The 26,403-nt window shown below is 37.7% G+C and overlaps 1 protein-coding gene across 1 annotated transcript in view; it reads right to left on the bottom strand.

The window, feature by feature from the left end:
* Positions 1 to 17,483: 17,483 nt before the first annotated feature.
* CFAP54 (cilia and flagella associated protein 54) overlaps positions 17,484 to 26,403 on the bottom strand; it is a 310,761-nt gene continuing 301,841 nt past the window's right edge. The window contains exon 68 of the mRNA XM_067697614.1: positions 17,484 to 17,714. Coding sequence (XP_067553715.1) covers positions 17,595 to 17,714 — 120 coding nt within the window. The 3' untranslated portion in view covers positions 17,484 to 17,594. The remainder of the gene's footprint in view (positions 17,715 to 26,403) is intronic.

Below are 26,403 nucleotides of genomic sequence, written 5' to 3'. Positions count from 1 at the left end.
TAGGGCGAGTAAGTGGGGGAAAGACTTGAGTGAAGGAGGAAAGGATGTGAACCATGTTACCACACTGGCTACTGTTTCCTGATGCACCTGGAAGAGATACATCAGTTTGCTCAGCAAATGTGTTTGCTGAGTATTTAGAAATCCTCAAGATGACTGTACAGAGAAACAATGCCTCCGACTGAGAGGAAGGGAGAAGGGGAATCTGTTTGCCCGCACCCCATCTGCCTCTTGCTTCCCACTGGACAAAGTCCACCCATATGGAGTCAACTGCCCCACTCTTTTAGGTCATGTCATCTGGCCCTTTCTGAAACCTCTCAGGATACCGGATTCCATATCCCACAGTGTACTGTCTAGGGGATCAAAATATGCCACCCCAAAATATGCCACTTAAGCATAAGGGTTATTTTGAGCTAAAAGCATTTGAGATTCAACAGATGCAAAAAGAAGCCTTCCCAGAGCTTCTCTTATCTATCAAAGAGCAGGAACTTCTGAGAAATGAGGACTGCCAATAAATCCCCTCTCCCAGGGAAGTTTATAGCCGTGAAGAAGATAAAAGTTGGCACTGAGATGGCCTGAACAAACAAAATATATTCCAGTGGTTTCCCCCATATATTTACTTTCCCCCAGTTTGCCACCCTTGGAAAACTTAACCTTTTTTTTTTGTCTTGTCATTTCTCTAGGAATTTATCATCCTTTGTTAAGATGCTCTATAAGCCCAAGTTCTAACCACCCCTTTGAGTTACTTGTCACTGAGTTTCTCCCATGTGTATGCATGTCACACACCTTAATACATTCTGTTTTTCTCTTGTTAATCTGTCTTTTGTCATCTAGTTCATAGAGCCTTAGTCAGTGAACCTAGAAAGGAAGAGAAAACAGTACTTTTTTTTTTCCTTCCCTAAAAGTGTTTCCAGAGTGAGGGGTTAAATGTGCTAGTTTGGGTGCTCTGAGCAGCAGATTCAGGACTGGATTCGATGTCCAAGATATTCATAGGGTGAAAGAACTATGAGGGAAATGGGGGAAGGAAAAAAGGTGGAGAAAGCATAGGGATGTAAAGCATGATGGAGACAGGGAAGGAGGTTCTAAGAAAGTTTCAGTCAGGATGCTGGGGAATTGCAGGGCCAAAGTCACCTCTCACAGGAGTCCCACGTCTCATGGGGACAGGCCTGCTTCAGTATCCCTGTGTTGCTTAGTCACTGGCTGAGAGCAGTCTGGGGAACAGGGCAAATTTCTATTCTCGTTATCAGAAAACAACTTTTACTGCATTTAAAAACAAATTTAAAAATTACATATGTGGCTATTCCCACTTGATGCAAGGATTTTCAGAATAGAATCTGAATAGATTTTCAGAAATCTTTTAAATGTGACCGAGAGGAGCATCTCTAAATATTCTGAAGTTTGAGCAGCGCAAACCAAACTCAAAATTAGAATCTTTATGTCAAACTCAAAGTAACTGCCAAACTTAAATTAAAAACCATCTTTCAGTATGCAACACCATTAGAGTAAACTTCGCTGTAATTCCATCTTCCCCCATGTCCTCCCCCAAGGCTCTGTAGGTTAGTTTCTATCTCTTGCCAGCTCTGTGTTAATTCCAACATTCTGGGATTGGAATGCGGTTTCTGTTTTTATATCACCTTTGGCTCGGAATTCCCAGGTCTCTGAATTAATTCAGTTTATGGATCATCTTCCCTCCTGCACCCTAGTCCGGGACCAGTCTTCCCTGATTTCCGCATTGATGTCTGTCTTTCACAGAAGGCATCTGTGTGTGGAGCAAGGGAAGGGACTTTAAGTCTCTCTGTGGCTTCTCACCCTTTTCCCCTCAGGGTTGTTTCTTTTCCTACTCCACCTTTCCATTGGTCTCCCCAGTAAATGAATTTCCCTTTAGCTTTTCCTGTAAAACAATTTAGACCACTACCTCCTCCTTGCTCAGGGCTTCCATTTACTTATACTTAATATGCTCTGTAAACAACGGACCGTTTTCTCCAGCTCTTCTGTCTTGAGAAGCACCAAGCTCTGCTACCAGTCTCTGAAATTATATAGCTGAAGCAAGAGATCGATTCAAAGGTAACTGAAAAAAATTGATGCCACCCTCTTCCCCACTCCTCTCTAGTTCCCTACAGAGGTTGGTGAGGGGCAAAGTGCCCTCCATCGTGGGATGGGTCTCAAGGCAATTTCAAAGGGGGAAGGGATCAGTATATTCCCTACTAAATAAATTATGTTTCCCTCCTCACTTTTGAAAGTAGATGCTCCTAAAGTCAGTTTTGGTTTTAAATAACACATTTTTGTCCTCTTCATTTCACATCTGTTACATCACTACACCAGAACATATTTAATAAAGAAGTCCATGCTAATCATTAATTATGATACCAACATACCAGTTGCATTGTATTCTAATGTAACTCACACTTGTGGATTTCAAAGAGCTCGCCCAGATTTAATTAATCCTCAGCTTTGCAAATGAAAAGCATCAGTTTCTACCCCGCATGAGTTTGTGTTTCTAATCTGTTCCTTAAGGTCACCTCATTTTTCTTGAGAATGTACATTTATAATTTAACATTTCAGATCTTTCACATTCCCTATTAAGCAATTATTTTGATTACTTCATTATCTTTCTTTTTTTTCCGCTAGACTATTTAGGTTGGTTTCTGCCTACCGCTGGCCAAGTGTAATTCCAACATTCTCTCTCACTCTCTTTATTATCATGATTTGCATTAGCAAGGGATTCATTTTCATTCTGGAGACCGAAAACAATTTCATTATCTGATAAAAATTACCTTTTCATATGCTGTAAGAAGCAATTCTCCTCATTTATGGTCTCATTAGGCATTTCATCTACCCAATACATCTTCTCAATTCTTCCTCTTTCCGGAAGTAGTCGTTCTGGGCTCAACTAACAATATCTTGGGCTAGGGATTCTCATTTTCACCTTTCTTCCCTCTTTTGTTCTTTCTTTCCCTAGCGAAGTAACTTGCATCATTTCCTCCCCTGAACTCTTGTTAGTTCCCTCTCTTCCTAAACATTTCATTCAGGCTTTGTTCTAACATCTTTATTGTTGTACCATGAATTGTAAGTCTGCATTTCTGTTGTCCTTAACAGACTAGCAGCATCTTATGGGCTGGGCCACAGCTCACAGATCTTTGTGTTTCCAAAGCCTGGCACTGTGTTTAGTGTATAGCAATGACCAAAAAAATGTGTATTGAATGAAATGAAGGATTAAGTACACATGCAAAACTCACTTTTATTTGGAAATTTTATTCTTCTCAAAAGACAGGAATGACTGGAGAAGCCAAAGCAACTTGATAAGGAAGTAGATCAGTTGGACAAACTGAGAGGAAGCTGAAGAGAGAGACAGATCTGTAAGTAACAGGAAGGGAAGTAGTTAAACTGCCTCAGTGGCAGCTAAAATGCCCTGATGGCTGCAAGAGGCCAGTTGAACAAGAGCAGAAACTCAAAGCAATACCTGGAGCTCTTGGATACATCATAAATGATCAGATGGGGCGAGATCCGAGTCTGAACTGGAGCCTGCTGTGCAAGCAAGATATTGAGTCGTGACTATTTCTTCTCAGCAAATCTCCAAAAGCTGACAGACATTGCTGAAAAATTCCTCAGTCTAGTGTCACCGTCTTGATTTATTTCTCAGTTTTACTCATCCCTTGAGGAGGAATAGAAGAGCAATCAGAATACTTCCTTTTCACCATAAGTGTGCTAGAAAAATAAACAGTCCCACAAGGGATCCACTTATGATTTTTCCACTTTACAATGGTGCAAAATCGATATGCATTCAGTAGAAACCATACTTTGAATTCTGTGCTTTTCCTGGACTAGTGATATAGGGTACAATACTCTCTGATGATGCTGGGCAGCGGCAGTGAGCCGCAGCTCCCAATCAGCCATGTGATCACGAGTGTCCACAACTGATACACTTATAGCCATTCAGGACCCATACAACCATTCTGTTTTTCACTTTCATTACAGTATTCAATAAAATACCTGAGATGTTCAACACCTTATTATAAAATAGGCTTTGTGTTACATGATTTTACCCAACTGCAGGTTAACATAAGCATTTTAAGCATGGTTAATGTAGGCTAGGCTAAGCTCTGATGTTCGGAATGTTAGGTGTACTAAATGCATTTTTTTACTTATGATATTTTCAACTTACATCAGGTTTATCAGGACGTAACCCCATGGTAAGTAGAGAGATATTTGTTATAAGGAATGCTGAAGCACCATCCTGTGGCATTGGGGTCAATTCCATGGGAATGTGTGCACCCCTCCCCCCCCACACACACACACACTCTTCTTTCCCTGACATTGTTTTGGGACCAACTGGCAGTCTGATGTAAACAATTTATAGCAGATATTTAAAAGGTAATTAAATGGATAAAGAAAATGTTGTATATATACACAATGGAATATTACTCAGCCATAAAAAAGAATGAAATAATGCCAGTTGCAGCAACATGTATGGACCTAGAGATGATCATACTAAGTGAAGTAAGTCAGATAGAGAAAGACAAATACCATATGGGATCACTTATATGTGGAATCTAAAAATAATACAAATGAATTTATTTACAAAACAGAAACAGACTCAGACATAGAAAACAAACTCTATTTACTGTCTTATTCCTCTCTTTGTAGGATGAGTAACCAACCCAGATTGCCTGGGACTTTTTCCAATTTGGGGATTGTCCTGATTTTTGCACTGAAAGTTCATGTCCCAAGAAACATCTCAGTCCTGGGCAAAGTAGAAAGATTGTTAACTCTAACATTTTGTCTCAAATAGTTTTACCTGTCTCTCTGAAGCAACAAAGCCAGCCCACACCTATGACTCACAGAAGCCACCTGCTCCAATAGACATATCAAACAACTTCCAAATCAAGACAACTCTCCCTATACCAGACGCTGAAAAAATAAACCTTTATCAATTAGATGCATACACACTTGGGATTGTTCTGTCATCTTAATGAACTGATGTTTTTATAATTATGAAATGTTCTGTTTTGCCTCTGGCAGTAATCCATGCCTTGAGATATACCTTGATGTTAATAGAATCACACCAGCTTCCTTATGTTAAGTGTTTGTATGGTATACATTTCTCCATCCTTTTATTTTCTTCTGTGGTACCTAATTTGCTGTTAAGTTCATCCAATGAATTTTTAATTTCAAATATTATAGTTTTCAGTTTGAGGATTTCTATTTTTTTTTTTACTAGTTTCCATATCTTTCCTGATATTCCCAATCTCATCACCCATTTTATCAATCTTTCCCAGTAGATTCTTCACATGTATATCATAGTTATTTTAAAGTCTTTATCTGCTGATTCTAACATCTGGGACTTTGTGGATCTGTTTGATTGTTTTTTCCCTTGATTGTGGGCCACACTTTCCTGCTTCTTTGTATATACAGTAATTTTTTCCTGGTATACTGTACATTGTGGGCTGTAGATGATATGTTACCTTTCTTTGGAAAGTGCTGAGTTTTGTTCTAGTAGACAAACTACTGATGAATCACCTTGATCTTGTGGAGCCTTGATGGGATGGGCTTATTGTTGTTTTGCCCTTGGGCCTCAGTTGTAGTCCTTAGTCCTGCATCTTTATTCTTAAGGTGTGGCCCTCTTAGGGTTTCAATGGAAAGCACAAAGAATTCAGTAAGTTCCTACTTGGCTGGACTTGAATTCCAAAACTTGTCTCCCCAGCACCAAGCACTGGATGAAATCTCTGCTCAGTACCTTTAATTCCACTGGTGTTTTCCACTGGATTCCCCGAGGTCTCATTGTGGGCACCTGCAGTTTGGTAGTCAGCCAACAATTTGAGGAGAATTTGTCCACAGATTTGGGGGCTCCCCGCCCTGCCTTCTTATTTTCTGGAACATCCCTCTTTAATTTCCAGCAACTCCAGCAACACCACACTCTGAATTTTCAATCCAATCAGTCAGCCTCTTCCTGACTGGGCTCTGTTTCGTAAGAACGTTACAAAATGAGGAGTGTCCTCAAGGAAAAAGCTGTCCAATGTGGATCTCACCTACTTTGTTTCCCTTATTGCAAGCATCATGTCCCCTCCAGTGTCTGCATCTTTTTAGTCACTCCCCAGGATTTTCAAACAGTTATTTAATTCTGATCTTATAATTGTTTATGTTGTTTTTTTAGTCAAAAACTCAAAACTGTGATGGGTAGATGGTCATTCAATAAATGCTACTCTGCTACTACCAGAAACGAACTCCCCTTATTACTGAAAACAAACAAACAAAATTATGGTCTTTGTAGGCAGAACTGAACTTTCATGGAAGGTGTGTGTAATATTGTAAGAATGTAATAATAGTAATGATAGTAGGAGATCGCCATTATTGATCTCTAGCCCACTGTTTTTCGTGCTTTATCTATCCCTAATTTACAGATGAGAAAACAAGTACACACAGGTTAAGAAACTTGCCAAGTTCATAAAGGTGGTAAATAGGAAAACCAGAACTCCAACCCACATGGACTGATGGCTCTCTTAACCACTAAGCTATGATGCTACTTAAGTGGGGGCTGGTTGTTCCTTGATGGGGACAGTCCAGAGGGAATTCAGCTTAGACAATTCAACTGAATAACCTTTATGGTTCTTTTAAACCTGTGAATCCACTATTCTATAAAAATTGTAACCCTCTATCAGAAAAAAATTAACTTTTATGTTAGAAAAATTATTCTCCCTCAATCAGAAATCCAGAAAAGGTACACATAATAAGAGTATTTGCATGCCTACCCATCTCTTGCAAAATCAGTTCTTTTTTCTCTCCTTTAGAATTTGACTTACAGCACCTCAAGCAGAACTATATATTTGTGGTTGCCTGATTGCTGCAGTGCTAGTTGCATCTTGTGTTCGTTCTGAATGCAGTGTCAAGATTCATAAACCAATTTACTTCAAGCAGTTCAGAGCATCAGCCTTTGAAGTTTTGAAGAATGGCCGTTTGGGTGTGTTTTTCCACACCACCCCAAATATATGTGAAAAATATTTTTAACCAGAGAAATTGCTCTAAGAAAAAAAAAAAACCACACACACTGAAGTATTTTTCCTCAGACAAAAACAAAACTGTTCTAAAGATCAATAAAAATACCCCTTTCCTTGACATCGCTCCCTTGCTACAATACATGCCTTCCAAATTGCTATAAACCAATTCATCAGAAATGGATATTGTTTTGTGAAAATAAAATAAATGAAAAACCCTTGAAAGAATAGCCTACAGTTCTTGCAGTGGTCTTTGAAATGTGTTGTATTTTACTGTAGGCTGCTAGTGAAGGCACAGTTTATTTAGAGCATATCCTCATAAGGAACCTCAGGAAAAACAGTTTTCTGGAATTAGTACCAGGAACAGCAGCACTTCTCCTAAGTCCATGGTCTGTGTTTCCCTCATTACAAAGTTGATCTTGTAATGCATCATATTTACTTGCCAAAACATGTTGCAGGAACGCACACAACTATGTGGCTGACCCCTAGTAAGACTAAAGCTTGTAACAGCATCTTTTTTCAAGAAATTAACGCAATTCCTGGCTCCATCTTACTTTCCTACTTTTATTTGTTCTATTGGCCTCATTTTTCTTATCTGGTTTTAGCGAATGCATATTTGTAAGCTACCTTAAATCCTTTTTCGGGCAAGTCTGAATAAAACCAACTAAATGCTCTCGATTTGACTAACACAGCTTTAAAAATAAGAACTACCAAACAGTAAATGAAAATTGAGAGGCAAGTGAAAACCTGACAAAAACTCACAAAACATATAAAAAGCATGAATAGCCTTGATCATGAGGAATCTTGGAAATCAACAAGAGGAAAATAGGTGAGCATACAAGTAAAAAATTGAGGAAAGGTTCTGAAGAAGTATGAAAACAAAAAAATGCAATGGGAAGATAACAAATGCGAAAAAAAAAGTTCAATCTCAGTTGTAGTCAAAAACATGCAAATCAAAATTTAACAAGAAACTTTCATAAACAATGGAAAAATAAATTTGTTTCCTTGAAATCCACCTACTTTGCTCCCGGATCTCAAGGAGGGGGACAGACATGTAAATAAGCATGTATGGGATAGAGTGGGTGTGACAGAGCACACATGCGTTTACAGGGAAACACCAGGGGGAAGCTGAAGAGACAGGTTCATGGTAGGAGAGATCCCAGCTGAACGTGAAAAGAAGAGCTGGAGTCATTAGATGTGAGTTTTTGAAAGTAGGGACTGCCTAAGTGGAGCCCATCAAGTGCACAGTCTCTGGCATATAGTGGGCACCTGATAAATATTTTTAAAATAAAGAGTGAGAAAGGACATGTCTGCTGGGAAGCAAAGACACAGAATAAAATCTATCAAATGAACAAGTGTATATATGAATAAGTGAGCCATTTGTCAGGGAAATACTAATGCATCTCTGAAAGAGAGATCAAATGACCAGCCTCCAAAGGGCAAAACAAAGATTTGGTTTTTTTCCTTCCCTATGGATCATTACCATACACTTTATTACTCGGACAGAGAACTCTGGACAATTGCTTTGGATCCACTTACATCCTGGTTTTTCTAACTGCATTGCACTCCAACCACCAGGCCTAAATATTCCCAACTCAGGCATTTTCCCAGCCAATAGACTCTGAAGAGGCCCATCTGTGCTCCACCTTTAGGGAATATGGATAGTTGCCGCAAATCTCAGTACTTTTCAGTCTGAAGATGGTTTTTTTCTGGCTATTAGGGAAAACAGATGTGCTATAGGGAATACATTTATTTATTTATTTTTAATAAATTTATTTATTTTTGGCTGCGTTGGGTCTGCATTGCTGTGCGCGGGTTTTTCTCTAGTTGCAGAGATCAGGGGCTACTCTTAGTTGCAGTGGCGTGGGCCTCTCATTGCAGTGGCTTCTCTTATTGCGGAGCACAGGCTCTAGGTGAGCGGCCTTCAGTCGCTGTTGCTTATGGGCTCTAGAGCACAGACTCAGTAGTTGAGGCACACGGGCTTAGTTGCTCCAGGGTATGTGGGATCTTCCTGGACAGGGGCTTGAACCTGTGTCCCCTGCATTGGCAGGCGAATTCTTAATCACTGAACCACCAGGGAAGGCCCCGAGGATACATTTAAATGTTAACACTGGTTGCTTCACAGTAGCAGATTTCTGAGTAACTTTTATTTTCTACTTTGTACCTTACAGTATTTTGCAAATCCTCTACATCAGTTCTGAATTGCTTTTATAATGACAAGAAATCAGGTCAAGAAATTCCTGTGAATCTGTTGGAGGGGAATTAACTTAGGAAAGTTGTGGCACTACTTAGAAATCTACTGAGTTTTCACATTGTTGACCATTTAAAGGGAGGGTTCAGGGCGATTTGTACTTGAGCAGAATATGGTTTTAGACATGCTCCATTCTAAGCTATTAAATAAAAAATGTATAAATGTTATCTTAAATATCAAACACAACCAAAGGCAATTTTATAGCAATTAATTTTGTGTCGCCTCCAAAGCTCCAGCTGAAAATGTCCTTGTTGTAACAAAATTCCTACGCTTCTTAACCCAGCATTTTAAGTAATGAATTTAATTATGAAGAAAACTGCTGTCACTAAAGCCTTCTTCTCAATCATACCTGTGTTTATGACAAAAAAAAATCTGTTGCCATGGAAATTTTAGTGTCAAAGTTGCAACTCATAAAGCTTTACTGAAGTGTAAAGTAAAAATAGGAAGTGATCTTTAGCAAAGAGAAACTTCTTCCTTAATATATTTTTAAAAACATTGAAATTATGGACAGCAGCTAGACTTTACAAGTGAACTCATTTTGCATAACCAAAAAATCATGTGAAAAGTTTGGCAAATATCTAATTTTGGAAAATCAAATAATTTAAAGTATAACTAGGGAACTCACAAAAGACAGGAATTGCACTGGGAATCCACCTCAATTTAATTAAACATTTACTGAGGCTCTACTATCTTATATTAAAAATTAATATATTCATAGACAGAGTTTTCTAAAATTGGGCACCTATATAGCTTGACATTAGTTTTAAAATTGTTTTTAGTTGTCATTAAAACCCCAAATAATGGAACCAGATATGAATGACACAGTTACAGTTGTATAATGAGACCAGGATCATTACTCACATTTAATAGTTATTTACTGATAGGTGAGCCAGTAACCATACTAAGCTTGCCGCCAACAAGATGAGGAAGGTAAACGATGTGTTTCTTTTTAATTTATGAAATATTTCATGTATACAAAAAAGTAGAAACCAATATAACAAACAGCTTAAGAAAGGAAATTTTACAAATGAAACCTCTTGGGCATTCTTACTTGACCTCATTTCCTTCCTTCATCCAAGAGGTGACCACAAACTTGAATTTGGTATTGACCATTAATTAACCTGCCTTTAAAAAGAAGTTTAGTATATATTTATACATCTATAAATATTATATATCATTTTTCCTGTTTTCAAAACTTTAAATAGTATCTCCCTATATGTATCCTTCTATATCACTTCATTTTTTTCTTTTGCTCAACCTACTTTTGAAGCATATCCAGATTGATGTATATCTCTGTAATTCATTTACAACTGCTCTGTGGTAGTCTATTATTCATTTATATGTTTTATATAATATTCTACTGTATGTTACACAATTATTTATTTATCCATTATCCACCTGAGGGATAGTCAGTAGGGTTTTGTGTGTGTGTGTGCGCGCTATTGTAATCTATGCCTCAGTGAACATTTTTGCATAAGTTTCCTTGGGCATATAGGTGGGTGCTTCTTTCGGGGATATATCACAAGCATTTCAAATATAAGAAAATGAAAAAGGGTGGTTAAACAGTAGACTTCTGGATCCACTATTTTCTTCCCTAACTCCCAGTTAGTGGCTTGTCCAATCCTATGCACACAAAGATAAAGTTTAAAATAATATTTTATTTTTCTACAGATTGAAGATGTTCATGATGACATTATGTATATTTCACCTACGTTTCCAGGCTTGTGGACACCTTGTAGATTAAAAGATACATCAACAAAAAATGATGTACCTGTCTCAAGACAAATGAAAGCCAAAGGACTGTAGGGCGGGCTCACACACTTATGACACCCTTGTGCTAAGGTTATAAGACCTTGCTGTGAAATGTAACAATACAGAACTATGTGCCCTTGGGCATTGTTAAAAGCCAAATTATCAGTGCACCAGGAAGTACTCCAGGAGTTCTGGGAGCCTATGCTCTGTCATTTGAGCTGTGATGGAGGGATCTGTATAATGCTGTCCAGAAGGGGAAAGAAGGGCAATGCAGACCAGAGGCAGAAGCCAAGTTTCTAGTACTCTCCAAAAATGTACCATTTTTTCACCCCTGCAATTCAGTGAAGGAGAACAAGTCAACCAGGCTGGGGAATATGGAAAGTGCCTACACGTGTACTGAACCGAGACTACTGCATTTAAGCCTCTGAATAGCTGGCAGGTGGTCAATTTCTTAAGCAATCTCTTGGAGATTGATATGGGGAAAGATATGGGGAGCACTGGGGTTTTATTACCCATCACTTAGATGCTGGCACCGGCTCCTCTTCTCTCGCTCCCTGCTTCCCTCCCCCTCTTTCTCCTTCTCTTCTTCCCATTTTACTTTGTCTCCTGTCATTCTCTGTTATAATTAAGACAAATAGAAAACATTGCAGGTGTCTGCTATAAAACATCTGCAGATACTGTACGTTGCATGGGCAAAAAAAAAGCAGCTGCAAATTGTGTAATTTGGTCTTTAAAGAAAGCCTGAAAGACATTTCCGGAAACAAATACATCTTTCATCCTGGTAGACGTTGAATTTTCTTTTTGTTTGTACTTCAGCCCAGTTCATCACCGTTTTCTCACTGCCTTGCACAGAAAGTTTCAGCGCTAACCAGTGACTGTTGTCCCTACTTTAGAAGAGATGGGGGATTTCTGGAATGATGGCTTAAAATGGGGAAACCGTGACTGCAGGGTCTGGTGCAGTTTTAGACAGTGTTTCTCTCAGTCAAAACAAAACCTAAGAATGACAGCATCTGTAAGTTACTAAATGTGGGAAGAAAGTAAAAATATGCTGAAATATTATCTGCAATAGTTGGAAGGGACCTGTCTTCCCCAAAGGAAAACAATGTATTGGCATGGATAACACTGGGGACACCCCATGCTTTCTTGGGTTATCCATTCAGTCTGCAAGTGATTTTTAACAATCTCTTTCTAGGGTGTTCCCCACTAGGTATTCCAGTTTTAGCTTGAGGTTCAGCTATGTCTTCCTCTCCCTTGATTTTCAAATTTCCCAAAGCAGTAGAGTAGGTACAAGGGCTGGGGAAGCCAGGTTAGCAACAAAGAGCTCAAATTCTCCAGTCAGAAAGAGCTGGGATTTAGATCCTGGCTCTACCTCTGAATATGATCATTGGACAATTTGCTGAACTGCTTGATGCCTTTGTTTCCTCCTCTGTAAAACAGAGCCAGTCATCCTATGTGCATCACACTCCTAATTCTTGTGAGTCCAGAAGGAGATAATGCATATGAAGTATTTACTTATACAGTGCCTTGTATGGTAAATGCTCCAGAAAGGATAGACAACAAATGCAGTGATAGTTTTTTTAAGGAACTTCCTTAAAAACTAGAACTAGAGTTACCATATGATCAAGCAATCCCACTCCTGGGCATGTATCTGGAGAAATACCTAATTTGAAAAGATACATGCACCCCAATGTTCATAGCAGCACTATTTACAATAGCCAAGACATGCAAGCAACCCAAATGTCCATTGACAGATGAATGGATAAAGATGTGATATTATACACAATGGAATATTACTCAGCCATAAGAAGATTGAAATAATGCCATTTGCAGTGACATGGATGGACCTAAAGATTATCATACTAAGTGAAGTAAGTCAGACAGAGAAAGACAAATATCATACAATATTGCTTATATGCAGACTCTAAAAAAAATATACAAATGAACTTATTTACAAAACAGAAATAGACTCACAGACATAGAAAACAAACTTATGGTTACCAAAAGGGAAGAGGGGGAATAAATTAGGAATTTTGGATTAACAGATACACACTACTATATATAAAATAGATAAACAATAAGGATCTACTATAGCAAAGGGAACTAAATTCAATATCTTGTAATAACATGTAATGGAAAAGAATCTGAAAAAGATATTCTTTTATATGTATACATATATACATATATGTATATACATATGTGTATATAAATATATATATGTATATGTATAACTGAATTACTTTGCTGTATACCTGAAACATTATAAATTCACTATACTTCAATAAAAGAATAAAACAAACAAAAAAACGATAGTGATAGTGATGGCAGTGGTTGTGGTGATACCTTTGCTTCCTCTCCTTTTAGAGCCCCATACTGTCACCTTGTCTGGGTCATGTATGTACATATATACATACAAAACATACTTACATATGTACATCCACCCATCCTATTATTCATTCAACAAATATTATAGACCTTTATTAGGTGCCAGGCATCATTCTAAAGTTCTATAAAATACTACATGTATTTGTGTTCATTAATTTTTAAATAAAGAAAAACAAAAAGCATCCAATTAGTAAAAACTTAACAGAAATGAATAATGAAAGACATGCATATACATTCTCAGTAAATGAATATTAGGTTGAAGTGAAGGGCCTTGGTTATTAGTCAGGCTGTATTTCCACACTTACGTTAAATATATAGTGCCTCCTGTTGTTCCTTTTGCCGCTGGTAGCTAACCTTTGCATAATAAATTAAACTTCCCTTGGGAGAAACACAAAACCCTTGAAAGCTTTCTCGATCCCAGCAGAGAAATTTATAAAGCCCAGTCCCGGGCCAAAGCATTTGGAAACCTTCACCACATTAGCACCATCACTTTCTGAATGGCTTTTCTGGCTGACCCAAATTTTATTTTGTTTGAGGGTATAGCCATCAGGCAAATTTTCTTTCTGAATTCAGTGGTAAATATTTTGTTCCTTTCTTTTTCACTACAACATGGTTTCCTGCTGGTCTTCTTGCCTTTGTTTCTTTCCTTTCCATTGTATACTGCATGCTCATCTTCCCTGAAAGCCAGGCTATCATTCATTTCATTCATTCATTCATTCTCTTTCACTCAATCAACACTTATCAAATGTCCACTAGCACCAGGAATGTGTCACTCTTCTCCTTAATCACCAGTAATGCTACCCTATCATATACTGAATCAAGGCCAAAGTCTTCACTCCAATTCCACCCTTAGAGTTTATCTTATTTCCATCATGACTGTCCAGATTGGTAGCAGGAGAGTCCTTTGCACATACACTATATTCATTTTCACTTTTATGCCTCTGTTCTCCAACAGCATCTTCCCTACCAGCAAATTTTCAACCATTATTACCCTTCTTATCATTAAAAGTCTTGCTCAAGACTCATTTCTTTTATGTAGTATTCTTGACAATTCTAGCTTGGTTATTCCCAGACTTTGGACTTCATGGACGTGTAAATGAAAAAACAAAACAAACAAAAAAGACAAAAACAAAACAAAAACCAAAACAGGGACCAATATAAGGTTGCTAGGTTGCTACTTTTTTCTTTTATTGTAAAGTAAGTACATTTTAAAATAGGGGTTACCAGCTCCTATTATCACTACTCCATAAAAGAAAGGCCATTTTCATTTTTCACAGAACTAGAACAAAGAGTTTTTAAATTTGTATGGAAACATAAAAGACTCCAAATAGCCAAAGCCATCTTGAGAAAGAAAAACAGAGCTGGTTGAATCAGGCTCCCTGACTTCAGACTATACTACAAAGCTACAGCCATCAAAACAGTATGGTACTGGCACAAAACCAGAAATATAGATCACTGGAACAGGATAGAAAGCCCAGAGATAAACCCACGGACCTATGGTCACCTAATCTATGACATAGGAGGCAAGAATATACAATGGAGGAAAGAAGTTTCTTCAGTAAGTGGTGCTGGGAAAACTGGAGAGCAACATGTAAAAGAATGAAATTAGAACATTCTCTAAAATCATACACAAAAATAAACTCAAAATGGATTAAAGACCTAAATGTAAAACCAGATACTATAAAACTACTAGAGGAAAACATAAGCAGAACACTCTTTGACATAAATTGCAGTAATATCTTTTTGGATCTGTCTCCTAGAGTAATGGAAATAAAAACAAAAATAAACAAATGGGGCCTAGTGAAACTTAAAAGCTTTTGCACAGCAAAGAAAACCATAAACAAAACAAAAAGACAACATCCAGAATGGGAGAAAATATTTGCAAATGATACAACTGACAAGGAATCAATCTCCAAAATATACAAACAGCTCATACAGTTCAATATCAGAAAAACAAATAACCCAATTGAAAAATGGGCAGAACATCTAAAAAGACATTTCTCCAAAGAAGATATACAGATGGCCAAAAGGCACATGAAAAGATGCTCCACATCACTAATTATTGGAAATGCAAATCAAAACAACATTAAGTTATCACCTCACACCAATCAGAATGGCCAACAAAAAAATGTCTCCAAATAATACATGCTGGAGAGGATGTGGAGAAAAAGGAACCCTCTACACTGTTGGTGGGAATGTAAATTGGTACAGCCACTATAGAGAACAGTATGAAGGTTCCTTAAAAAACTAAAATAGAGCAACCATATGATCCTGCAATCCCACTCCTGGGCATATATCAGGAGAAAAACATAATTCAAAAAGATACAAGCACCCCAATATTCATAGCAGCACTAGTTATTGTACAATAGCCAAGACAGGGAAGCAACCTAAGTGTCCATCGACAGATGAATAAAGAAGATGTGGTATACACACATACACACACACACACACACACACACACAATGGAATATTACTCAGCCATAAAAAAGTTAAATAATGCCACTTGCAGCAACATGGATGGATCTAGCAATTATCATACTAAGTGAAGTAAGGCAGACAAAGACAAATATCATATGATATCACTTATATGTGGAATCTAAAAAATTATACAAATGAACTTATTTACAAAACACAAATAGACTCACAGACATAGAAAACAAACTTATGGTTACTAAAGGGGAAAGTGAGGAGGGGATAAGTTAGGATTTGGGGACTGACATATACACACTACTATATAAAACAGATAACCAACAAGGACTTAACTCGTACAGCATAGGGAACTCTATTCAATATCTTGTAATAACCTATAATACAAGAGAATGTAAAAAAAGAATATATATATATATATATATATATATATATAACTGAAAACTAACACAACACTGTAAATCAACTGTATTTCAATAAAAATTAGAAAAAAGAAAGGCCATTTTAACCCAAATAGGAAGGAGAAAATCCATAATCTTAGAATAAAGAGCAGTTCATTAAACACATTTAACTTTATAAAAAACATATTTATGTTTCCTTGTTTTTTTCATTTTACCGTGAATATCCATTCATGAGCCAACATGTAGGATGCTAAACAAAGTGGATCAGAAATGCATGATCTTCTTCCAGTTTGGCAGGGAAATGACAACTCCTAGCAAGATGATTACTACTACTTCAGGTACTAAGTACCTTTTAATCGTATCACTTAATTTAATCCTCACAGCAATTCTATTAATGTTCCCATTCTACAGGTAAGGAAAGGAAGGCTTAAAGAATTTGTTACTTTCTCAAAGTAGCAGAACTAGCAAGTGGTGAAGTTACTATTCAAATTCAGGTCTATATAGTTCCATAGCCCATGTTCTAAAACTTTATGCAATGCTATCCCTCAGAAGTGCAAAATATGAAAGGTCTAATTCACTGTAGATTTCTTCCTAAGCCACACAGACAAATTCCAAAGTTGACTGAACACTTCGAGTTGACTCGAAGCTTATCCAGAATTTTTCAACCTTGGCACAGATATTTTGAGCCAGATAATTTGTGGCTGTGGGGGGCTCTTCTGGACGTGGCAGGATACTTCGCAGCATCCCTGGCTTCTACCCACTAGATGCCAGTTGTACTGCCTTCGCAGTTATAATAATCAAAAATATCTTTGGACACTGCCAAATGTCACCTGAGGGGCAAAACTGCCCCTAGTCAAGAACCACTGGTTTAATTCAGTCTTGCTGTATGGATGCATCTAAAGACCTAAACATTATACAAAAGTGGGAATAGTTGTACTGTGCACAAACGTATTTTCTTTTTTTTTTTGTGGTACGCGGGCCTCTCACCGCTGTGGCCTCTCCTGTTGCGGAGCACAGGCTCCGGACGCGCAGGCTCAGCGACCATGGATGGCTCACGGGCCCAGCCGCTCCACGGCATGCGGGATCTTCCCGGACCGGGGCGCGAACCCGTGTCCCCTGCATCGGCAGGCGGACTCCCAACCACTGCGCCACCAGGGAAGCCCCATGTTTTCTATGAGTAGCTCTGTAAGATAGTTTTAATAAGCAACAGCATTGTCATTTAATTCAAATACCATTTAAAACATTACTCAAAACAATGTTTTTTTAAGGAAATTTAGCTTATGAAAGAAAACAATTTTATTTTGCTTATTATAAGAGAATAGTTCCAAAAATTTATTTCAAACAAGAAAAGCAGTAACAATTAAATCCTTTATAAGGTTAACACATAAAGGATGTTCAGGGAATAATCGACACCATCCAGTTGAAAAGGCTTCCTTCTGATACGATACAACCACTAGCAAGATCAAAAAGTCTCTCAAGACTGAACATAGATGGCAGCGAGATATCAAATGGGACCTGAGAAAAAGCATAAAAGTGTTCATGAAATGCATTGTTCCGAACTGTTGACTGAAGTAATGTTCTCAAATACCAATTCCATGTAATAATTTTATGTGAAAGATTTTTAACTCTTGCCTAAGACAAATTTCACACAAATTTCACATCTCTACCCTGCTGAAATGTCACATATATCATTTTCTATCCCATGAAGATTCATATCTATGAGTCTATAAAAACAGCCTACAGATTCATATCTGTAAATGTATAAAAATGAGCCTACAAAACAGCAGGCACTTGTATAAATATGGACCATTCGTGTTTATATAATCATTGTATATGATTGTAAGTGTAGGAATTTTGGCCCAGTTACTAATGAACCACTTTCCTCCATAACACATTGCTCAGTAGACAAATCTCCCTCCCTCATTTTGAGCTTAAATCCTGACATGGTGAAGCAAAAATTGTGTTTGGAGCTCACTCTTTCTGAAAGAAACACCTAGTTACCATGCTGAGGACTAGTGCAGCCTAAGTCATCTAAGCAGCCTGAAAGATGGAAAATAAAGACCGCTTTGGGGGTCATAGCACTGGTTATTTGAATGGGAGAAGGGCAAGAAGGAGAGAACAAACATGAAGGAAAGGAAATAAATGTTTACTGGGGACGCACTTCACGCAGACTTAGATACTTTTGAAGATGTATGAGAAACATCACGGAGAATGGTCACAATGAATTAGATCCTTGGGGCCCTGAATCCTGGTAAGAAACTAGAGGACAAGTTTTTTCAATGTCTTGTCTGTTTGTTAAATGAAACTTTTATTCTCAAGAAAACATAATGAACTTAAAAGTAGAGATTGGTTTTCATTTCTTATTCTTCATTTTACTGGATTAAAAAAATGATCAAAGTATTCCAATGCTTTCTATAACTTCAGATAATAAAGAGGTGAAAAAAATTAATAACATCCTCCTTTTTTACTCAATCCTGAAGTAATCAGTGTTAGCAGTTTAAAGAATATCTTTCCAAAACTTAAAAAATCCTCATACAAATGTATAATCATGTGGGTTTTTTTCTTTTCCTTTTTTTCTTTACTTTTTTTTGAAATAGGATAACTAGATTTCCATTATTTGCTTTTACAATTACCAATATGTAAGAGAAATCCCACCTTAACCAATTCAGGGAGGCAGAATAACCACACGGAGGTTAAAAGTGTACATTCTGGAGTAAGACTGCTTGGTTCACTCAGACCTCACCATATACCAGCCGGGTGAGGCTGAGTAAACTATTTGATCTGTTTAAATTTTAATTTCCTAATTTCACTACCCCAGTCCTTGGCAAACACAAATATGCTTCCTGTCTCTGTGTATATGTCTGTTCTGGATATTTCATAAAAATGGAACCATACAGTATATGACCTTTTATGTCTGGCTTAACTTAACATAATATTTTGGAGGTTCATCCACATTGCTGTGTGTATCAATACTTTGTTCCTTTTTATGACTAATGCTCCATTTTATGAATACACCACATTTTGTTTATCCATTCATATGTTGATGGACATTTGTGCTGTTTCCACCCTTTGGCCATTGTTAAGTGTTACTGTTAAATACAAGTTTTGTTTGAACGTCTGATTTCAATTTGGGGGGGTCCATATCTAGGAATGAAATTACTGAATCACATGGTAATTCTATGCAAGTTATTGAAGAACCACCAAACTGTTTTACTCTATGTTTTACATAGAGGCTGCAACATTTTACATTCCCACTATTAATGTATGATGGATCTAATTTTTTCACATCCTCTCCAACATGTATTTCTTTTTCACTGTACAAGTTTCAGGTGTATAGCATTATAATTCGACGTCTGTATATACCACAAAGTGATCACCATCACAACTCTAGTTGCCATCACCACAATAAGTTGACCCCCCTCACCTATTTTGCCCACTCCCCAATCCCTTCCCCCTCTGGTAACCACTAATCTATTCTCCATATCTATGAGTTTGTTTTCATTTTATTTTGTTTGTTCACTTGTTTTGTTTTTAGATTCCACATATAAATGAAATCATACAGTATGTTTCTCTCTCCATCTGACTATTTCACTTAGCATAATAACCTCAAGATCCATCCATGTTGTCACAAATGGCAGGATTTCATTCTTTTTTATGGCTGAGTAATATTTCATTGTATTTATACCACATCTTCTTTTATCTATTCATCTATCAATGGATATTTAGGTTGTTTCCATATGAACACAGGAGTATATGTATTCTTTCAAATTAGTGTTTTCATGTTCTTTGGATAAATACCCAAAAGTGGAATAGTTGGGTCATATGGCAGTTCTATGCTCAATTTTTTGAGGAATCTCCACACTGTTTTCCAGAGTGGCTACACCAATTTATAGTCGCACCAATGGTGTACAAAGGTTCCCTATCTCCATATCTTCTCCAACATTTGTTACTTCTTGTCTTTTCGATAATAGTCATTCTAACAGGCATGAGGTGATATCTCATTATGGCTTTGATTTGCATTTTCCTAATAATTAGTGATGCTGAACACAGTTTCATGTGATTGTTAGCCATCTCTATGTCTTCTTTGAAAAAATGTCTATTCAGATTCCCTGCCCAGTTTTTAATTGGGTTGTTTGGGGGCGTTTTGTTTGTTTCTTTTTGTTGAATTGTATGAGTTCTTCATAGATTTTGGATATTAACCGCTTAGTTAATATATGATTTGCAAATATCTCCTCCCACTCAGTGTGTTACCTTTTCATTCTGATAATGGTTTCCTTCACTGGGCAGAAGCTTTTAGTCTGATGTGATGTAGTCCTGTCTATTTATTTTTTCTTTTGTTTCCCCTGCCTTTGGAGCCAGATCCACAAAAACATTGCTAAGATTGATGTTAATGAATTTACCATCTATGTTTTCTTCTAGGAAGTTTATGATTTCAGGTCTTACATTCAAGTTTTCTATCCATCTTGAGTTAACTTTTTCAATTCCATATTTCAAAACTTAACTTTTTTATTGAGCACTTTAAAAAAGATTATAGTTGATTTACAACGTTTCAGGTATACAGCAAAGTGATTCAGTTATACATACATTTATCTATCTATACTTTTCCAGATTCTTTTTTTCTTTTTTTTTAATTGAAGTATAGTTAATCTACAGTGTTGTGTTGTTTCAATTGTACAGCAAAGTGATTCAGTTATACATATGTATATATTCTTTTTCAGATTCTTTTCCATTATAAGTTATTACAAGGCACTGAATATAGTTCCCTGTGCCGTACACAAGGTACTTGTTGTTTATCTATATAGTAAGTATGTAACTATTAATCCCAAACTCCTAATTTATCTCCTCTCAACCCTCCCCCCATCCCCTTTGGTAACCATAAGCTTGTTTTCTATGTCTGTGAGCCTATTTTTGTAAATAACTTCATTTGTATCATTTTTCTAGATTCCACATATAAGTGACATCATATGATATTTGTCTTTCTCTGTCTGACTTACCTCACTTAATGTGATAATCTCTAGATCCAGTTTGCTGCAAATGGCATTATTTCATTCTTTTTTACAGCTGAATAATATTCCATTGTATATAATATACATGTCTTGGGTATCATAAATAGTACTGCTATGAACATTGGGGTGCATGGATCTTTTCGAATTAGAGTTTTCTCCAGATATAGTTTTTGATTGGGTTTTTTTTTTTTGATATTGAGCTGTATAAGTTGTTTGTATATTTTGGAAATTAATCCCTTGTCAGTTGTATCGTTTGCAAATATTTTCTCCCATTCTGTAGGTTGTCTTTTCATGTCGTTTATGGTTTCCTTTGCTGTGCAAAAGCTTTTAAGTTTAATTAGGTCCCATTTGTTTATTTTTGTCTTTGTTTCCATTACTCTAGGAGGAGAATCCAAAACTGTATTGCTGTGATTTATGTCAAAGAGTGTTCTGCCTATGTTTTCCTCTAGGAGATTTATAGTATCCAGTCTTACATTTAGGTCTTTGATCCATTTTGGGCATATTTTTGTATATGGGTGTTAGAGAATGTTCTAATTTTACTATTTTATTTGTTGTTGTCCAGTTTTCCCAGCACCACTTATTGAAGAGAATTTCTTTTCTCCATTGTATATTCTTGCCTCCTTTGTTGTAGCTCAATTGATCATAAGTATGTGGGTTTATTTCTGGGCTGTCTATCCTGTTCCATTCATCCATGTGTCTGGTTTTTGTGCTAGTACCATACTGTTTTTATTAATATAGATTTGTAGCGTAGTTTGAAATCAGGGAGTGTGATACCTACAACTTTGTTCTTCTTTCTCAGGATTGTTTAGGGTCTTTTGTGGTTCCATACAAATTTTAGTATTCTTTGTTCTATTTCTGTGAAATATGCCATAGGAATTTTGATAGGGATTGAACTGAATTTGTAAATTGCTTTGGGTAATATGGTCATTTTAACAATACTAGTTCTTCCAATCCATGAACACATAATATCTTTCCATTTATTTGTGTCTTCTTCAATTCTTTCACCGGCATCTTATAATTTACAGTGTACAAGTCTTTCACCTCCTCGGTTAAATTTTTTCCCATGGGCTCCATGGCACTTTGGACACTTTTCCAGCTTCAGCTTTTGGAAATTTTATGGAAGGTTCTGGGTCTTTCATAGGGAACTTCTCAAGAAAATTTAGGTTCCAGGTGAAATTACTGAATTTCTTTCTTTGTCATTCGACAGAGATAACATTGGCAATCACATAATTACTGAGAAGTCTTGTTTGTGTTTAGAAAATAGCTTTGAGTCCAAATTGTCCAGGATAAGGTACCAGAGAATCTTGGTTCCTTTTCCTGGATTAGGAAACACTTTGTAGAAAGGAAGGAAAAAATATCTTGGTAGGTAGCAGATTGTAATTTAGTTCAAGCAGGTTATGGTTCAAGGAGCAATATTAAAGAAATGATGATGATTTTGCCTGCCTAGAGAGGATAAAAGTCTGAAACAGTACAAGGAAGGGAAAGGAAGTTAATCAAGGCGGGGCACCCTGAAGGAGTTCATTCAAATCTGGCCTGGACTTGAACTTGTTTGGGGGAGTTCTGAAAGCCATTGGAAAGTTAAAGGGTTTTTTTGCCAATGCTATACTTTATATGAGTTTCTGCCTGAAAACTAGATTTTATCATAATGAAAGATTTTATTACTTCTGCTCCTTTGTTCTATTTTCCTTGATTGAAACAAAAATCATATTGTATTCAAAGTATCTATGCTTTGTCTTAAGCCACTGAGTTTTTATTGAGCACCTACTTTGAGACATCTTCTTGCTTCTCTCAGCCCAGTGTCATTTGTCTTTTCATTGATTCTAAGTGTTAATGACCAAGAAAAAAGGGAGAAAGCCAAATAACCACTAATCAATTAGATTTGCCTACTCTTGTAATTGGTAAGCAGGATATAAAAAACTGCAAGCTTTGTGAAACAACTGGATTTAACTTTGTGTCCTTTCAAGAACCTTAAAATACAGAGTCACAGCCATTAAAAGAAAAAACAATAGCTTCGAGGTAGGAAAGCAAATACTGTTTTTTTGTTGTTCTTGTTCAACCACAAATATTGATTGAGCACCTACTATATGTCAGTCACAATGTCAATCACGCTAAGCACCATGTGAGCCTCAACTTTCTCATCGGCAAAATGAAAACTTGTGCTTCTCAATAGAGAAACAATGGGCATCTTGGGCAGGACAATTCTTTGTGCAAGTCTGTCCCCTGCCCTCTAAACGACATGAACTCTACCTTGTAATTGGTTCAATCCAATGACGCCCCAACACATTTCCAAAGGGCCCCTAGGGGCCATTTCCACCCTGGATGGAGAATCCCAGGCCTACCATCTATGATATCAGGAGCCAGGGAAAGTGGAGAAGCCGTGTAACTGGCAGATTTTGGATGATGTCGAGTCCCAAGAAGAGCAGGTTCTGGACCATGTTTCCAGGGAACTGAGCCACACAGTGGCCCCAGGGTGACGTCAACATCCTAGGGGTTCTTGGTTTTGGCTCCTGAGTCAGAACTCCTACTCCCTATATGCAGCCACGATACAATCCAGGAACTTCGGGTTTCCGTTCCCAGCTGAGCCTGGGGTTCATTCTGAAGAAGATGAAGCAGAATGAGCGGGAGCTGCGACTGCTCATGCTGGATCCTCCTGGACGCCGGAGCCGTGAGGGTAGCAGGGGGGCCCCCGTCCAGCTGGCGGTGCCAGGCACCCCGCTACCGGACACTGGATGTGCGGCCAGCCGGCCCGTACCAACAGGAAATACTGTTTTTATCTAGCATTTTCATATATATATCTTTTTCTACCATGTTTTCTATCTCTTCTTTATATATCATCTGAGTCTTTGAAGTCTTTTTTTTGGACTGGGGAAAAAACATGCATTCCAAAGTAGAAAGGATAATACAATACTAGCTTACTTAAGAGCAGATATCATGAATGACTGGTGACCCATCTAATAAAAGTTCCAGATGAGAGGGAACTAGATGTATTTGGTTTCACTATATGTTATATGATTGAGAGAATACCAATACCAACAATGTTATTCTCCGCAATCTAACAGAAACAGCACCTAACTCTTAGGAAGGTGAGAAGGGCTTATATACAACTCTATCAGACCACAGGAAATTTCACACTTTGCTGCAAACAAGATTATCTTTTTCATCACTCTAATTTTTGTATTAATAAAACTTTAAATATAGCAGAAAAGAAGTTTTCTTAAACATAATATGAGATCACAGGGTCATATTGGTAAGGTGGTAGAAATCTTCTAAATTAAAATGTAAAGAAATAACATTATTATAAAGACATTTTGCAGAGAACAAGAAAATTAGAAATTAAAGACAGGATTACAGTTGACAAAGCATATGTTCAGGAAATTGGTTCAATTGTTGTACTGCCTTAGAATAGAATCTCTTCTTAAATCATCCGCCCCATCACCATCGCTCTCACTGACACTCTACAACCACTGAGCCCTGGCTATGCATGGCACTTCCTTGAGCTCTTGAGCAGAGTTCACCTTTTAATAAAGGACAATTCCTGCTCAGATATATTGTCCCACATGGTCAGGAAACCAAAGGTTTCAGTCCAGCCAAAGACATTTCAGCAACATAAGGAGCCCTGTCTCCATTTTCACATCTAAGTAGATGCCAGAAATGTTTTGAACAATGGAACAAACACATGAAGAACACCTCCATGAGAGGAGATATATTGAGGGAGACTACATTCACTGGGATATATGTTTAAAAATCAATTTTACGTGATGTTCATACTTTAAGAGAAAATCCATATTTGGTCTTTGTCCCAGTTTCTTGGCATAGAGGTCCTAAATCCCTTGGAAATTTTCTTTTGTATGTTAATAAGATGACTAAGGTGGGGAAAGGTGCCTAGATAGCTTCAGGATGGGGTTGGTCACCAAGAAAACCAACCATGTGATTAGAGAGTTAAACTTTCAGCCCAGTGCCCCCGACCTTCAGGGAGGGGAGAGGAACTGGACATTAAGTTCAGTCACCAACGGCCAATGACTGAATCAATCATGCCTCCGTAATGAAACTTCCACAAAAATCCCATAATGACACATTTCGAGGAACTTCTTGGTTGGTAAACAAATTGAGGTACTGGGAGGGTGACGCACCTGGAGAGGGCATGGAGACTCTGTTCCTCCCAACCCCCATATCTTGCCCTATGCACCTTTTCTATTTGGCCATTCCTCAGTTGTATCCTTTATAATAAACTGGTAATCATAAGTGAAGTGTTATCCTGAGTTCTGTGAGTCTTTATAGCAACTTATCGAACCTTAGGGGGCATCATGGGAACTCCTGAATCTGCAGTCTGCTGGGACAGAAGTATGGGTAGCCTGGGCACCTCATTTACAGCAGGCATCTGAAGTGGGGGCATTCTTGGATTGAGCCCTTAATCTGTGGGAGTCTGTGCTAACTCTGGGTAGTAGCGTCAGAACTGAATTGAATTGTTGGGCACCCAGTTGGTGCCAGAGAACTGTAGAATCGGCTGGTGTCAGGAAAAACCCCACAAGAGTCGTATCTGGTATTATGTAGATTAGGGCAGTGCTCAGCTAGTGAATGTCTCTGGGGCCTTTGGGGCTTTCTCCTGCATTCCTCCTCTTCCCTTGCACCCCTTCTGCACACATTGCCCTTCATACCCTACCCCAGGCTGAGCCAAGGCACTACGTGATGAAAACTGATAGAGCTGGCAGTGGTATCTCCATTATGGATATATGCTTTTTATAGGGAACTATTTAACAAAACAATCTTTTGAGACCATTAAGAAAAAAGTAAAAGTTTAGGCTGTGCGTATCCAGGCTTATTCTGACGTTCAAGAGTCTAAGTCCCAGAGAAAAGAGCCTTTGAAACCCTATTGTGCAGAAAGAACAGCTGCTCTCTCACTCCAGGAAAGTCTCTGTCACCATATAAAAAACTAATAAAGGGTCTCAAACAGGGCAAATCCCCTTTAAAATATCAAAAGCTCTAATCAGAACAGGAAGCGGAGTCATACAACCAACAATGAAGTGCATAAGGCATAAAGGCTAGATGCAAGTTTTCGGCTGACGGTTCCGTGCTTATAATCAGAGGTTGGGGGAAGAATTAAAGGAAAAGTGTTTTGGGGTAGATGACTGAACAGAAATGCTTATAGTCAATGTGTTGTAAAACTGAGCGTGTATTCCTCACTCTCTGTGGAGATTTGA

The sequence above is a fragment of the Pseudorca crassidens genome, chromosome 11 (assembly GCF_039906515.1).
Source record: "Pseudorca crassidens isolate mPseCra1 chromosome 11, mPseCra1.hap1, whole genome shotgun sequence".
NCBI classification, from domain to species: domain Eukaryota; kingdom Metazoa; phylum Chordata; class Mammalia; order Artiodactyla; family Delphinidae; genus Pseudorca; species Pseudorca crassidens.
This window is presented reverse-complemented; position numbering and strand designations above follow the sequence as displayed.